Here is an 18,476-nt window from a genome sequence, read left to right on the forward strand (position 1 = left end):
GGGGTGGAGTTATGTTCCTGACAAAGAAGGATATAAACGTGAAAGGTGTCATATATGGAAAGAATACAGTAGAGATGATTATGATAGAAGTGGAAGACCGAGATAAGAAGAGCAGAAAATTTGTGATCAATTATGTGCCTCCGAAAACAGCCTCATGGGAGGAGAGTGAACATAAAAGTATGTTAGAGGACACAAAGATAGCATTAACTAAAATAATGGAAGACGGAGGAAGAATAGTTATGATGGGCGACTTTAATTGCAAAGAAATCTGCTGGGAAGAAATGACAGTAAAGAGTGGTGATGACTCATGGGGAAATGCTCTACTTGAGATGATTACTGACCATTCAATGACACAATGGATACAAGAGAACACTAGGTATAGAAATGAAGAAGAACCATCGAGGCTAGACTTAATAATTACATCTGAACCTAGAATAGTGGACAAGATTGAATATAAAACACCAATAGGTAAAAGTGACCACATATTGATTGAACTGGAACTTAATGAAGAAAAATATATGAAAAGAAATGAACAATATAGAAAAGGAAGAATGATGTATGAAAAAACAAACTTTGATAAAATAAGAGAATTCTTCCAACAAGAAAACTGGGAAGAAATATACAAAGAAGAAACATCAGTGGAAGAGAAATGGAATATTTTGACAAAAATTTACAAAGAAGGAGTGGAAAAGTATGTCCCAAGACAAAAACAAGAAAAAGAATATGTAAAATGCTGGTACAACAAAAGTTGTAGGGAGTTAAAAGACAAAAGAGACAAAGCCTGGACCGGATGGAAAAAAGACAGAAGACCTGAAAAATGGAAAATATATACTGGTTATAGAAATGAATATGTACAAAAGTGCAGAGAGGAAAAAAGAAAATATGAAAAAGATGTTATAGAAAAGTGTAAAGATCAACCAAAACTATTCTACAGATTTGTAAACAATAAACTGAAAAACAAACAAGACTTGGAGAAATTAAGACAAGGAGGAGTTGAATACACTGAGGAAATGGAAATGGCAGAAATTATGAACAAACATTTTAAATCAGTGTTTACAAGGGAAAATATACAACCTGAAGAGATTGAGTGGAAGGAAAAAGTCCCCCCTATGGAAGAAATAGAAGTAACGAAGAATGAAATATTGACACACTTGGGTAATTTTGATGTCAGAAAATCGCATGGGCCAGATGAAATAGCAAACTGGATTCTGAAAGAATGTAGGAATGAACTGGCAGACAAAATACATAGCATAATAAGCAGTTCCTTAAAAGAAGGAAAAGTTCCAGAAGATTGGAAAAAAGCAAATATAGTACCTATATATAAAGGAGGAAATAAAGAAGAACCTACCAACTATAGACCAGTCTCTCTAACAAGTACAATAGCAAAAATATGTGAAAGAATTATCAAAAGTAGATGGGTAAAATACTTGGAAAAAAACAACGTACTAAATCCAAGGCAATTTGGATTCAGACAAGGACGATCATGCGTCACCAATTTAATATGTTTCTATTCAAGACTAATAGATATAATACAAGAAAGAGATGGATGGGCTGATTGTGCATTTCTAGACCTAAAAAAAGCTTTTGACAAAGTACCACATAAGAAGTTGCTTAAGAAATTAGAATATGAAGGAGGAATACAAGGTAAATTGCTAAATTGGATGGAAGACTTTTTGCAAGAAAGAAAAATGAGAGTAGTGATAAGAGATCAGCACTCAAAATGGAATGAAGTAATAAGCGGTGTCCCGCAGGGAACAGTTCTGGCCCCAATAATGTTTGCTATATATATTAATGATATGGATGAAGGAATTGAAAGCTATATGAGCTTCTTTGCAGATGATGCAAAATTACTGAAAAGAGTGAAAACTGAAGAGGATTGTGAATCACTACAGAGAGATCTAAATAAAGTACAAGAATGGAGTAGGAAGTGGGAGATGGAGTTCAATACAAAAAAGTGTAGTATAATGGAATTTGGAAAAAGCAAAAACAGAATAACAGGATCATATAATTTGGGAGAAGAAGGAATAAAAAGAGTAGAAAATGAGAGGGACCTGGGAGTCATTGTTATGAATAATATGTCACCTGAGAAACATATAAATAAGATTTTTGGAGAAACTTATAATTTAATAAGAACAATCAAAGTGGCATTTACATACCTGGATGAAGAAATGGTGAGGAAAATCCTAATCACCCTGATAAGACCAAGATTGGAATATGCAGCAACGATATGGTCACCAAGTACAAAAAAATGTATAAAAAAACTTGAAAGAATACAAAGAGCAATTACTAAACTGGCACCAACACTCTCAAAACTATCATATGAAGAGAGACTACAAAAACTTAAACTACAGACACTAGAGCAAAGAAGAGAGAGAGGAGATTTGATAGCTATTTACAGAATCATGAAAGGCATAGAAATTACTGATAGAGAGAATCTGATAAAATGGGATGACAGAAATACAAGAGGACACGGAAAGAAAATAAAAAAAGACAACTATAGAAGAGATTTGAAAAAGAACAGCTTTCCTCACAGAGCAATAGACAGTTGGAACAAGTTAGATGAGAAAGTGGTGTGTGCAAAAACAATACATGAATTTAAAAATAGTTTAGATAAAATGAGATATGAAGACGGGACCTCACGAGCATAGCTCCCCTTCCCGTAAAATACAACTAGGTAAATACAACTAGGTAAATACACACACACACACACACACACACACAACACAAATCTAAGAAATATAAATGATTTACAGGAAATAAAGAAGCAGTGGAAAATTGAACAGGAATGTCATAAAGTATCCCTTAAATAATGGAGTAACAAGTCAAAGAAAATACCAAGGAAATTGTGATCCAAGTAATTAAAGAAAAAGGTAACTTAGAGATACATATACCAAGGCTTTTTCCCCCTTACAAGGGAGGTAGCCAAAAAGGAAAAGGCATAAAATCATTCCCACCTATTCCATCCCTGAATACACTCCACACCCCTCCACCCTCCCTCTTATCTTAGCACCTCCTGGATGACGGGTCATCCCTGCACCTTGTCCACTGCCCTGGGTCAGAAACAGTGTCGCAAGACACAGCACATCCACAGCAAGGCTGCTTCATTAAATCGGTGACCCCCCCCCCCCTCTCCGTCCCCCCATGCATAAAAGAAGACGGGGAGAAATCCCTTCGGGCTGCGTCAAATTTTGCTCACACATACTACCTCACCCCCCATCCCCCTGCCCATTCCACCTCATGCATCACAACATCATCCATATACAACCATTCTCCACTCACCCCTGTCTTCTGTCCTCTCCTGTCCTTCCTCAACAGACATTCCCCTCTTCCCCAAAGCCCCCTTCACCCCATCCATCCACCTCATCCTAGGACGTCCCCTCCTGTTCACTCCCTCCACATCTGCCTTCCATACCTCTTTTACTAGTCTTTCTTCACTCATTCTTTCCATGTGTCCAAACCATCCTAATACTCTTTCATCAACCCTATCTCCCAACTCCCTTTCCACCCCTGTTCTCCTCCTCACCTCCTCATTTCTCACTCTAGCTTAGTATCCCCCCATCATACTTCTCAGACACCTCATCTCAAACACATTCAAACTCCTTCTCTCTTCCTCTCTTATGTTCCATGTTTCTGCCCCATACGGTGCTGTTGGCACAATCATTCCTTCGTACAGTCTCCTCTTAGCATCCATTTCCAAATGTCTATTTCTCATTACACTCTTCAATCCACCAAGGCATTTACTCGCTTCTCTCAATCTACATTCTACCTCCACCTCCACTCCACCTTTTCCTGCCACATTTGCACCCAAGTATTTAAAACTATCCACTTCCTCCAGTCGCTCTCCCTTAATGCTCACTTCCAGTCTACTGCCACTTTCACCCCTTGTACATCGCATCACCTTACTTTTACCCACATTTATCTTTAGCTTTCTTCTATCACATACTCTCCCAAACTCTGTCACCAACTTCCTCAATCCCTCCTCCGATCCTGCCACAAGCGCAGTGTCGTCAGCAAACAACAGCTGGCTCACCTCCCACTTTTCTCCATTTTCTTTAACCATCTCCAATCCCTGACCCACTACCCTTGCATTTACCTCTCGCACCACCCCATCCATGTATAAGTTGAACAGCCAGGGCGACATAACGCATCTCTGACGAAGTCCCACCTTTACCTCGAATCACTCACTCTCTCCATTTCTAATCCTGATTCAAGCCCTACTACTCTCATAAAAACTCTTGACAGCTCCTAGAAGCTTTCCTCCTATCCCATATATCTGCATAACCTCCCACAGTGTCTTTCTGTCTACCCTGTCGTAAGCCTTTTCCAGATCCATAAAAGCCCAAAAAACATCCTTCCCCTTTCCTATAGCTTTCTCACATATTTGTCTTACCACAAAGATCTGATCTACACAACCTCTACCCATCCTAAATCCACACTGTTCCTCACCAATTACTCCCTCTGTTCCTCTCCTAATCCTCTCAATCAAGATCCTCCCATAAGCCTTCCCAACTACACTTAACAAGCTAATCCCTCTGAAACTACTACATTCAAACTTGCCCCTTTTCCCTTGTAAAGTGGAACTATACAGGCACTCCTCCAGTCCTCCGGCACTCTACCCTCTCTCCAGCAAACATTAAGTAACCTCACCAGCCAGTCCACCATCACTGTACCTCCTTTTTTTAGACATTCTGCATGGCATCCATCCATCCCAGGTGCCTTACCTGCTTTCATCATCTTAACAACTGCCTTCACTTCATCCTTCCTTATTTCTCCTCCATTTTCCTCACTAATCACTCTCATTTTCTTAGCATTTCCCACTGCAACTATCTTTCCCTCCCTATCCTCCTTCACATTTAGCAACTCCCTAAAATATTCTGCCCATCTTCCCCTTACTGCCTTCTCTTCCATTATCATCTCTCCATCTGCATCTTTTACCTTTTCTTCTCTACTTGATTTGCCTCCTCTTCCTCTCTTAATTTCTTTCCAAAACATCTTTTTATTACTTTCAAAATTTTCTGTCATACTCTTACCCCACTTCACATCTGCTCTCCTCTTTGCCTCCTTTACCTTTTGCTTTACTTCTATTTTCTTTTCTTTTCTTTGTACCTCTCATATGACTCCATCCTATTTTGTAACCAATCTGTGAAAGCTCGCTTCTTCTCTTCTACAACCTTCTTTGTTTCCTCATCCCACCATTCACTACCCTTCCTTCTATTTCCTCCTGTCCTTCTTGTTCCACACACCATCTTTGCACACTTTGTGACTCCCTCCTTAAACAATCCCCATTCCTCCTCCACACCTAACTCTACTCTATCCTTCACTCACTCCCACTCCTCCTTCAGCTTCTTCTTGTACTCCTTCTCCTTTTCCTCTTCATTTAAAGAGTTCACTCTAAGCACCTCCCTACCTTTTGTCCCTTTCCTCTTCCTCCATCTATCCTTCACTCTCAACTTACCTTGCACCAAAAAATGATCTGATATTCCCCCACTCTCTCCCCTTAGCACATGTACATCCTTAACTCTTCCTATCATAATCCTATTTACCACTACATAATCCATCAACGCTCTATCTACCACCCTTCCATCCACCACCCTCTCCCATGTGTACTTATGCTTGACTTTCTTCCAAAACACTGTATTTGCTATCATCAACTCTCTAGACACATCTCCACCATCAACTCTCCACTACGATTCTTTCCTGGAACTCCACATTTCCCAACCACTCCATCAATTGGACCATTTCCTACCCTAGCATTAATGTCTCCCAGTACTATTACATTGACATTTCTCCCTAAATCCTCTATGCACTCATTTAAATCTATCCAAAAGGCCTCTCTTTCTTCTACACTCTTCTCACTGCCAAGCCCATATGCACTTACAAAGACCCACATCTCCTTTCCCAGTTTCACCTTCATCCACATTATCCTTGAGGAAAACTCCTTCCACTCCACTACATGTTTACCTATCTCTTCACTTACTAGAATAGCCACCCCTTCCCTCCCTCGCCCTCTCTTCACTCCTGATAACCTCCCACTTACACTCCCAAACTTACACTCGCCCTTCCCTTTCAACTTAGATTCACTCAAAGCCAACACATCCATCTTTCTTCTCACAAACATACTACCTATCTCTTCCCTTTTACTCTCATCTGTACCACATCCACGCACATTAAAAGACCCAAACCTTAGGGTGCTGGTTGGAAAACTCCCAGACCCTCCTATGCCTTTAGTTTTTTGTTTAGGTATGTCCCCTGTGGGGCTACAAAGAAAAGGATGCCTAATCCCACTCCCTGTCCCTTTCTTCTCGCCTCTTACGATCCAAGTGGAAATAATTGGTGGCAGTATTCTTTTCCCCCACCACAGGGAATTCCCCCACCACAGAAATTGAATACTCAGAGAAATGGTACAGGACAGCAGCAAGGGGTTGGGAGACAGCATAAGGGAGGGACAGTCATAGTATAAAAGTGTCATCATTTCTCTATGAAGAGTTTTCCTTTATCATAGACAAAATGATGTGTGGCTCTGGTCCGTAGGGGCGCCCCATATAGACCCTAAAGTATCAACTGCATGCTACTTTGCCACAATAACAAGCAGCCAATACCCCAGTTGATAAAAAAAGATGCATTGTAATCTATGGGATTAAAAGAAGCATGATGTACCTAGATATCAGAAGGAAAAGGAAGAGAAAGAGATCACAAAGGAAATTCTGAAAGAATTACGAGCAGAAGAATTAGGCTTGGATAGGGAAATCGAGGAAACCCATAGGATGGGCAGATACTCTAAAGAAAAAACAATACAGGCCAAAATGAGAGAATGAATATTCAGAGAAGTGGCACATGACAGTAATAAGAGTGGGGGGACAGCATAACAGAGGGACAGTTGCAGTGTAATAAAGTATCATAATTTCTCTATGAATGGAGATTTCCTCTACCACAGACAAAATGATGTATGGCTCTGGTCTGTAGGGGCACCCCATATCCTAAAGTATCAGCTGCATGCTACTGAGCAGCTTTTAACCCTATGATAACATGCTGCCAATACCCCAGTAGAAGTAGCAGAAGTCTAATTAGTTGTCTCTAGTCTGGAAAGGGACAATGAAAAATAAATGTTTTATAAAATTTTATGTTGTTAATGTAATATTTTCTAGGTGGCTGATGAATAATACATAAACTATTGTACGCACAAAGGATTAAATTGCATGATGCTTAAAGAATTAAATTTTGTTTGTTGGTGTACAGGTATCAAGGGAACGAGGGGAACAGCTAGCAATAGAATATGGTATCAAGTTCATGGAGACATCAGCGAAAGCTTCCATTAATGTAGAAGAAGCTTTTTTCACACTAGCGAGGGATATTAAGGCCAAGATGGAGAAGAAATTGGTGAGTGGTTACTTCTTTACTGCTTTGCTTGATCCCTATATTCCACTTTGCACCAGGTTATAGGTGGGGGGACCTGAGGAAAAAGAATTGCATAGAATTTTTTTGTTAGTATGGTAATTTGTATCCTTTTAAAGAAATTATTGTTGGTCAGTGTTTATCAGGATTTAGTGTTACTTTATCAAAGTTTTGTTGTATTTGGTGTTCTATCATAGTATCATTATAATGGGTGTACTTGTCTTTGTCATGCAGTATTATCAGCTTGAGAAGCTTTAGTATTGTTTTGCATTGGCATAATAAGTGTATGATTAAAATTTACTTTCATCAATCAATAGGTGTATCATGAGATTGGATGTAGAAAAGAAAACATATACATATAGATATTATGCCAAAAAAGCTGCTTTCAGATTTTTTATTTTTTAGTCGTGTTTTGTCATTTGTAATTATTAGCTACCTGATTTTAAGTGGTACTTTCAATGTGACTAATATTTATGTCTTTATTTGGCTTTATTAATAATAGTTATATATATATATATATATATATATATATATATATATATATATATATATATATATATATATATATAACATATATATATATATATATATATATATATATATATATATAAACATATGTATATATATATATATATAAACATATGTATATATATATATATATATATATATATATATACATTATATATATATATATATATATATATATATATATATATATATATATATATATAAACATATTCAGAGCATCTTCAAGATTTAAGTAAATTGCATATGTTTTTAGAGGCAGTTATTGTAGTTATGATATGAGCAATGCTTTCCATATGGTTAAACTGCTAATATGTATGCAAGGAAAGGAACCAGCATTGTATCAGAATATTATTAGAATAGGCCTTCAGCTATGAAGCAGTTTAAGAATGTGTCATGAAATTTCTACTTTCCATTGGAAGTAGGCAACAGTTTGCCACAGTTTTAGTTTCTGCAGTACCGTCTTGTCTATTTTGAATGAATAATTTACTATTCTCTAACTATTTTTTTTTTCTTTTTCTTTCTTCTCTGCTCTTGTGTTGTCTCCTGGGTTGTTGCTGTGGCACACAGAAGGTAAAGTGCCCAGCAGTTTTGCAATGCTTGATTGTTCCCCAGCTAGTTCATCTGCTGCCATTGCAAATCCTCTGGGAGTTGCCTAACCCAGTGGTAACCCCTGCTATGCATTACACTAGAAGTTAAACATGCTACAGTTGTTGGCAGATGTAGCATTTGTCTCGGCTCCTTTGCAGAACTAGAATGCCCACAAGTTTTTCTTCACATTTTGCAGAACTTGCTCTAGAGCAGTTCTTTTTTGTGACTGATATTAATTTTTCTGAACCCTTTCACTGTGAAAATAACTAGTGACTGCCAAGTGATTTTAATCAGTCAATTAATCAGTTGCCTGAGTTCTCTTGCAGGAGACTCTTGGCTTGTGAGAAGCCAGCTACGGCCACTGGTTCAGCTCCCAAGTCACTAAGTGATGAGGTTTTGTGTTGCTGTTAGGAAGAAGTGTGTAATAAAGTGTAGTATGAGGTGTTCTGTGTCATCTGTATGTTGGTTGTATACGGTATGGGGTAATTAGAGTCTATTACCAGGCCAATTCTATGTTAGTGCTTTTTTAATGCAGTGTGGCCACCTGAAAACAGTCATGCCATTGTGGTTTCTGTTTGTCTTGGGGAGTGATTTTTCTATTGGGTTGATTTTTTTTTAAAGTAGTAATGTATAAAATTTGGCAGTCTGTTGTGGAGTGCTTGTTTTGTGATATGAGTGTGTATATTTTTGTATGGATATATTGTGGGACACTGGGAACAGGTTATTGTTAAGATTTGAGTGGAATACTGTGGGAGTTGTTTCTGTTGTGTTCATTGGGCCATCCCTATATGATAGTGTGTGGGGTGGGAGGGATCAAGGGCAGCAGCCTAGAATCGTGCACCCATCACACTGTACTGCTCCACAGGACAGACTTTGGTTCGCAAGTGTAATTGTTGCACTGGTATTATTTCAGTGCAGACACTCATTACTCTCAATGCTTCATTTTGTTGTTTTGATTGTTGGATAACCATACTGTGGATGCATAGGTAAGTGTATTTCCCATGAGTTGTTTATATGCTCACCATGCTCAGAGGTAGGCCTAAGGCCTGTCCTGGATTTCAGTTTTGGCACTTGGGGGCCATTATTCAAAGTGGATGCCCATCTTAACATTTGCACTATGACCAAAACCTGCAGATTTGACCTCCCTCAGTGGCTCCCAGATATGTGCACTACCACTGAGTTGTGCCCCCCTGCCCCAAGTTGTTTACATACAGTGATAACTGTTCCCTCTGCTCCCTAGATCCTGTGCCATCCCCTGCTCTTAAGTATTTTCAGTACCCCTCTGCCACCACTTGTCCACATTGTAAACCTTAGTGTGGTGTGAAAGTCATGATTGTTAAATATGAGGCTCAGCACTCCAGAGTTCATGTTTAGTGGGAAAAGTTAACCATTTAATCTGGGTCTTGGGCTCATCTTGAATTCATTGTAGTCAAGGGGAAATCACATCAGTGAGGACTTTTGGGTGGATTCAAACATTTTGTTTTGTGTCAGTCATATTTCCAATTTATTGAGATAAATTTGTGTGTTCTTGGCTGCCATTTTGTAGTAGCAGTGCTGGTCTGTTATTGTTGGGACATTTACATAAGAGAGAGATTTCATGCTGAGCTTAGTGTGGTGAAGTAATGTGTGAATAGGTTAACTAGTGATGCTGACAGTATTGCTCTTAGGGAACCTCATTATATATTCTTTGGTTCCTGAGAGGTAGTTGAGTGATATTCTACAATTTCTGTCGTTATTGTGCATATCAAATCTATGATCTTATTTCATTATGTGTCTAGAGTCTGTGTCAAATGCCTTATCTATACCCATTGCCACTATTACTGTTCTGTTGTGTGGTAGTTTTTTCAGTTTAGGGAAATGTTTTGCACCTAAAAGTCATTATCCCTTGTGCTGCTGAAAGCAACATGCAAGTTTTATTTTGGCTGCTGCCAATCAATTTTATATAGTTGAATTGAACTTCCTGTATACTGGACAGAGATCAGAATGCACACCACCCTATATGGTTACACACACAAACAGGCAATTTAGAGGAAGCAGTCTGAAACCAATGCCTCAATATGAGCATACTGAACTAGTTAACTCTCCACAAGACACCTTCTATCCTTTCAATACAAACATCAACCAACTTCCCCAGACACTACAGTGTGGTTACACACTCCCTCACTCCATCCACAGGCAATATTGGAAACCATACATGATTTCTCATCTGACTACTTCCCAGTAAAGATCTCCATAGAAATTGCATGAAATATTAAATCCACCACAAAAAGATCGAGTAAGGAAGGGTGTGTGAGAGAAGAAAGTTATGAGTGAATATGGGCAAAAATATAAAGTTGAGATGTACAAGGAATGAGGATAGTTGCAAGTTGAATATGAAGGTCAAGGGTGAGAGGCTGGAAGAAATTGGGAGTATTATGTATTTGGGGTTGCTTGCTGGCTGACCAGGTTAGAGCATTGCTACTGGCGACAAAGGTTGAGGTGACAGCAATTCAAATTCTGCCACAGCTGAGTTGGACCAAGGGCTTAGTTCATTAAATTCCTCTCTATAAAATCCTCTGTAAGGGGCAATGCCCTAGCCTCCTGATAGGGGAAGTTTTGCAAAATTAAACTGAATCATCATGTGGCAGTGAATGGAGGAATGGATGTTGTTGTTCCCTAAACTGACTGGAATGCAGTTTACCCAAAAATCCCTTATAGAATATATATTGTGTTGTTGGGGTGCATAATTGTGTACAGTGCAGTCCTCCATAATGTGTTGTGTGGTATTGGGTGATGTGTTACAGCCTGGACAGTTTATCTGCAATGTGGTCATCCAGTCACCTCTGGAATGGATGTAGAGCTGGATTGTAGAGTAAAAGAAATGAGTAAATGTCTGGGTGGTATAATATGTTATGAAAACCTGTATTTGAGGATGAATGCACAGATGGCTGAATGAAAGCAGTGATTGTATTTACAACACGGTATGTAGCAGATAAGAGGTGCTCAGATGAGAGGGAGGGTGGGAGGGGTGTGGAGTGTATTTAGGGATGAAATGGGTGGGAGTGTTTTTATGCCTTTCCCTTTTTGGCTACCTCCCTTGGAAGGGGGAAAAAGCCTTGGTATATGTATGTATGTAGCAGATACTTGAAATATAAGGGAAGCAGAAAGGAAAAGTGAATGTTTTTTAAATAAAATGTTTACTTTAGCCCACATTTGCTTGTAACATTCTTCTCTCACATACCCCTCCAATTCAATCACCATAGGAAAAACTGTAGCAGTTAGTGCAACCAACTGTTTGTCTTTCTTCAGAATCAGTTATAATGCTAAGTATGTATTAGTGATAGTCCTGCAATATGTATGGTAGAGAGAATCATCTCCTTACTGTCTGTTTTCAAAACCTATTCATCAGGAAGTGCAGCCCAGAGGGGCTTGCACTTGGTCTCTGTACCAGACCCAAGATCCCTTTGTCACCTTCACCTGCATTTCTTCCACCTTTTCACATAAGGAGAACTAATAGTTGGTGACTGCTCCCGTCCTACTACTACTGGTACTTTCAGCTGGTTACATTGAAACAGTCCCATATACAATTAGGTCAGTGGATGTGTAGGGTCACTGTTTAGAGTTGGAAGGCTGTAGGTTGGGGTGTGTCATATAGTGATAGAAAACAAGTGGGGAGGATATTAATTTGCCTCATGGGGTTGTGGTGTTATCTCCTGAAAGAGATTGTCTTGGTTTCTGAAGTAATGTTTTTGGGTGAGGAGGAGATATAGAGAGCAGAGAGTTACTGCACAGTGTTGAAAAGTTTGGCTACAGTGGCTTGGAGAAGGATGTGGAGTGTATTTACCTAGTTGTATTATACGGGAAGGGAGCTATGCTTGTGGTGATCTGTCTTTGTATCTCTCAGCATCAAGTTTTTTCTTAAAATCTTGAATAGTCTTTACACACTGTTTCTTTATCTAATTTATTCCAGGTATCCAGTACTCTGTGTGGGATATTTTTTTTTTTTTTTTTTTTTTTTTTTTTTTTTTTTTTTTTTTTTTTTTTTATATTTTTTTTTTTTATATAAATCATTGACCATAATAGGTTGAAGGTTTCTCTGACTATTTTATTGATATGTCTGTCTGATGTCATGTCTTTGCTGATTATAACTCCAAGGTCTCTTTCCGAGTTCACTTTGACTTCTTCACCAATTTTATAATTTCTTAATATTCTATTTTTACTTTTTCCAAACTCCGTTATACTACATTTCTTGATATTGAAGTTCACTTCCCACTTTTGAGTCCATTTCCAGATTTTGTCCAGGTCTAACTGTAATGATTCACAATCCTCCTCTGTTCTTACTTTAGTATTTTTGCATCATCTGTGAAGAAATTCATATAACACTCCATCCATGTCATTTATTTATATGGCAAACATGATTGGAGCCAATACCGAACCTTGCGAGACACCACTTATCATTTCTTCCCAATTTGAGTATTTGTCTCTAATTACTACCCTCATTTTTCTCCCAGTGAGGAAGTCTTCCAACCATTCCAATAATTTTCCTCTGATGCCACCTATTGATTCTATTTTTCTTATAAGTTTCTTGTGTGGTACCTTATCTAATGCTTTTTGTAGGTCTAGAAAGGCACAGTCTGCCCATCCATCCCTTTCTTGTATTATTTCTTTTAGTCTCGAATAGAAGCAGATCAGGTTTGTTGTACATGATCTTCCTTGTCTAAATCCAAATTGATTTGGATTCAGTATGTTTTTTTCTTCCAGATGTTAACCCATCTACTTTTGATAAACTTTTTCACATATTCTTGCTATTGTGCTTGTTAGGGAACCAGTCTGTAGTTGGTTGGATTTTCCTTGTTTCTTCCTTTATATATTGGTAAGATATTTGTATTTTTCCAGTCCTGTTGTACCTTTCCTTCTATGAGTGAGTATTTAATTGTATTGTATGTTTTGTCCGTCAACTCCTCTATGCGTTCTTTTAGTATCCAATTTGCACTTCCTTCCGGACCATGTGATTTTCTGACATCAAGGTTTTTTATTTGGTCTCTGATTTCCTTCTGTGTTATATTTATTTCCTTCATTGGGGGGATCTCACTCTCTCCATTCCCTCACAGATCTATGAAATTTCAATTGTGAATACCAATTTGAAATGATTGTTCATAATTTCAGCCATTTCTACTTCTTCTGTAAATTCATAATTTCACTGGCACAGCTTTTCCATTTCTTGTTTATTTTTTAGTTTACCATTTACATACATGTAAAAGAGTAGGTTGTTCTTTGCATTTTTCTATTATATTTCTTTCATAGTTTCTCTTTTCATCTCTACGTATTTTTTACATAATCATTTCTTAGTTTGATGTATGTTTGCCATTTACTAGTTTTTTTTGTCTTTTTTCCATCTTTTCCAAGCTTTGTCTCTTTTATCCTTAGCCACACTACATTTTTTGTTGTACCAACTTCTTATGTATACTCTTTCTTGCTTTTGTTGTGGCACATATTTGTTCACTCCCTCCTTATAAATTTCTTTTAGTATGTTCCATTTCTCTTCCATCTTTGTTTCTTCACTTAGGAATTTATCCCAGTTTGCATTTCAAAAGAATTTTTTGAGTTACTCAAAATTCGTTTTGTTGTACATTAGTCTTTCTTTTCCATGTTTCTCATTTCTTCTTAAGTCCATGTACTCTTGTTGAGTGTTATTTTGAATGCAATAACAACTCAACATTGGTTGGTGAGCAATAAAGAAGATATTAAGTTTCTTGTCACTGGTTTATTGAGTCACTGTGTACACACCGTTCACTCAAATAAAAACTTAACTCGTGTCTCTTCACTGGGCATGCTAATGTCCTAGTTATCATTTACTCAATTAGTTTTATTTATTCCCTTTCACACAGAAAACAACGGACACTCAAAATAATAAGTTAATATAGAATAATTTACAAGGATAACCTTTTTCACATTCATTCCACTTTCACATTACAATGATTGAAATAATAAATAAATAAACAGGAAATGATAATATACAACTTCTTCATGGAAACTTCAAGAACAAATTATACATGCATACGAACATATATACTTTTGTAATTCCTAATTTGAATACAAATTGCTATAACTACACCATATATATATACAATACTCTTTTAGTTTGAATTCTATTAGTATATGGTCACTCTTCCCTATTGGAGTTTTGTAATCAATTCTGTCCACAATTTCAGGTTCTGACTAAAGTATTAAATCCAGTCTTGATGGTTCCTCATTGTTTCTGTATCTGGTATTTTCTTTTATCCACTGAGTTATTGTGTGTTCAATGGTCATATCAAGTATGTTTCCACAGAGGTCTTCTCCACCCTTCACTGTATCTTCCAACAACTTGGAATGATTGCTTTCTATCCAGGACTATGTTATGGGGGACACATACACTACTACAAATTTTCTACTTTTCATGTATTTGCTTTCAACTTTTATCATAATTGATTCTACATTGTTTTATCCTTCTATTATCTTTGTCATATTTAAATCTTTCCTAGTCAAAAATAATACTCTCCCACCCTGTTTTTTCTTTCTATGCTTCATCCAACAGTTGTATAGACCTTGTCCCACAGTATTTGGTGGTAGAGGACTTTTTGATTTAGTTTCTACAATTCCCATTATGTCTGTTTTTTTCTAATTACAGATAGTCATTTAATTCATTCAGCACTGATATCATTCTGTTAATGTATAGGCTATCTTTAATTTTTTCCTTTCTCATCCATTTCTGTCTACCTTGTATTTTTTTTCTTGATGTACCATTTTCTCATCCTGAGGTCCAGCATTCTCAAAAAAAAAAAAAAAAAAAAAAAAATCTTTTCAGTCTCATTTCTCTTCATTTTTTTTCATATGCTTCATTTCTTAGTTCTTTTTCTTTCTCTTTTTCTTCATCGCTCATTTCTTTCTTATCCATACATTTTTGTAATGTTCATCATTTGCTAGTTTTGTTCTAGATAGTAATTTCTCTTATTTTAGACCTAAAGTTTACTTTTGGTGGCCTATATTGTTTTTCATTTGAGTATTTTCCTATTCTATATGTTTCCTCAATTTCTTTATATTTTGGCCTTCCTCTTGAATCTCTTTCAGAATTTCGTTAGCAATCTCTTTCTCTTTTCTCTCGGATATCTAGAAACATCATGTTTGTCTTTAATACCATAGATTACAATGCATTGTTTTTTAACCACTATGTCCCTGACCAAATTTCCTTTCTCCTTAATTACTTTAATTACCGTTTCCTTAGCATTTTCCTTGACTTGTTGCTCCACTATTTCTTTAAAAGATAATTTTTTACTTTTCTGCTCTACTTACTACTGTTTCCGCCTGTTCTACTTTCCACTGTTTCTTTATTTCTTGGAAATAATTTTCTTTGATCTTCTCTTCCACTTTTCTCAGTCACTGCCTGCATTTGATCCTTCATCTCTTTCTTTAATGCCTCATGTCTGTTCATATCTTCATTTTTCAATCTTTCATTTTCTCTCATAATCCTAATTAGTTCCTTTTTCAAATCATCTATATCCCTGTTATTCTCTTCATTGGCCCTTCTCAGCAGGGCTACCTCTTTGAACATCGCTTTATACTCACATTTGAGTTCAATTATTTCATCTAATAAGTCATTGATTTCCCTATTTCTCATTATATTTTTAAACCTGGATTCTTTCCATTTCTATCCCTCTATACATAATTCCACTTACTCTGTCAAAACAGGATTTTTTTTTTTTTTTTTTTCAAAACTTTGGTACGTCCTCGGGGTCTCGTTCAGACATGTCCTTTTGGGGATCACCCCCAGAGGCAGTTCCACGCTACTTATCTCCAGGCATTCTCTTCATTGGTTCTTTATCCCATGGGTTGCTGTTTTTTCTTCCATTTTTTGAGTAGCTGACCAAGAAAAAAATAAAGACACAAAGACAGTTACATTTTTGGTCACTCATAGTACACTTCTCCTTTCCCGTTTTTAGTAAACACAACTAGGGCCTGTTCCAAATTCATCTCCCAATGGAGTGCTGCATAGTGCTTCGGAGCTTCAGAGCTTCTTTTTCGTACGTCATACTTCAACCGATGCTGGAATCGGGCGCGGATCCAGGAATGTTATTGGGGGGGGGGGCGAACCGATAACCAATACTTGAAACACGCCGATATTTTAACCCCAAGAATAATGCTGTTGGCTTGGAGATTGGTCCAGAAACCTAAGTCTGTTTTGCTTGTTGTATGTAAAATCATATAATTCACAAATATAATTCAAATCATAAATTCACACTAAAAAGTGTTTATCCAAGGAGAATCAAACTCGAGATGAGTGTACCATACTTGGGGTGTTGGGGGGGCCCCGGGCCCCCTGGGCCCTCCCCTTGTATTCGCGCCTGGCTGGAACGTGTGTGGTAGTGATGAGATGCTTTGGTAGATTAGCCTGTGGGATAAAACTAAAATAGTGTTTTAAGGACATTAAAGAATACAGATTTTTGTAAAGAAATATTAAATTATGAAATTGTTTGGAAGAAGGAACAGTAAAATAATATGGGACAGTTTAAGGTCACATTGATATTGACCAATGAGAAAGTAAACAGGACCTTATGAGCATAGCTGATTGTTACAGGTAAATAATCTGTTCTCTTGCTCTTCCTCATCTTGCACTTGGTTCCACCCTCCTTTCATGTGTCCTTGTTTCTTCTTTGCTACCATTCCTCATGTGGACATCTCTTTTCTGCCACTACTGCACTCGCCTCTTCATTCCATCATTCACTGCCCATCCTTCTGTTCCCACCTATCCTCCTCATTCCACACTTTATTGCTTCCTCTGAAATATATAATTATTCATATAATCCCACTTCCCCCTTATCTTTCATTATATTCAATACCTTTCACAGTTCTGACAAAAAAGATAATAGAAATGCATAACAATGACAAGAAATATTTTACACTCAGAATGCAGAGTATTGTAAAACAGCCATCTAATGGGGATCAAAAAACTATATAATGGAATTCCATAAGGGACAATACTATCTCTAACACTAATTAACTTGTTTACACATTACTTCCCCATACCAAACCTAGGGAATAGACCAAAACTTTCACATTTGTAAATTACTTAATAATAAAAGCATAGATACAAGATAGCTGCCAAAAATATTCAAAGTTACTTCATAGTTCTGTAATTATGGCTGATAAAGAACAAGTAAATAAACAAAGAATGGCAGCACCCTCAGAACTCTTGAGTGACATATCTTACCTGACTACTATGAATCAAAGAATCACCGAAGTGGTCAGATTAAATAGTCTACCTTTCTCATGGGATAGGGCCCTAAGATATTTCACCTCACATTTGATACACAAATGATTTTAACTTCACACATGAAAGAGCTCATGTTAAAGGCAACCAAAAGACTGAACCTACTTGAAACAGTTATATGTGTGGATATTTGGACATCAGAAAGAAACACTCATCATTGTGTATAAACAACCTGTTACTCTGCTTGCTTCCACATCATGGTATCCAACCTACAAATGATACAAAATAAGGCCTTAAGAATAATAGATTGCTGAAATAGCAACACCAGTAGTATATTTATATTTACAAACCAAAATTCTCCCCATAGAGCAGCACATGACAATGTTAGTCACACAATGTTATGCAAGAACCCTTGAAACCCACCCGTCATGTCATATAACACAAACATAGCCCACATACACAACATGAAAATAACTTTAGCAACCTTCTACTTAAACATCTGCAATAGCCAGACCTAAGTACCCCACAACATTCCTTGATAGACTGCCAAATTCAATATTTTGTTAGACTTAAATCATCTCTACAGAGAAATCACTCCAAGACAAGCAAGAATTGCACCAGCATGCTTTCAGGTCACTACCCTGCAATGAGACATTATCAACACACAATCAGTCTGGTAACAGACATTAGATACACAGGATTTTATTTGTACACAGAAGACATTGAACACCTAATACTAAAC

At 37.3% G+C, this 18,476-nt stretch overlaps 1 protein-coding gene across 1 annotated transcript in view; it reads left to right on the forward strand.

The window, feature by feature from the left end:
• Positions 1–18,476, forward strand: part of Rab8 (RAS oncogene family member Rab8) — a 64,227-nt gene that overhangs the window by 23,010 nt on the left and 22,741 nt on the right. The window contains exon 4 of the mRNA XM_076201010.1: positions 7,237–7,377. Coding sequence (XP_076057125.1) covers positions 7,237–7,377 — 141 coding nt within the window. The remainder of the gene's footprint in view (positions 1–7,236; positions 7,378–18,476) is intronic.

Source organism: Oratosquilla oratoria, chromosome 17, assembly GCF_046742065.1.
Source record: "Oratosquilla oratoria isolate Oo_2021 chromosome 17, ASM4674206v1, whole genome shotgun sequence".
NCBI classification, from domain to species: Eukaryota; Metazoa; Arthropoda; class Malacostraca; order Stomatopoda; family Squillidae; genus Oratosquilla; species Oratosquilla oratoria.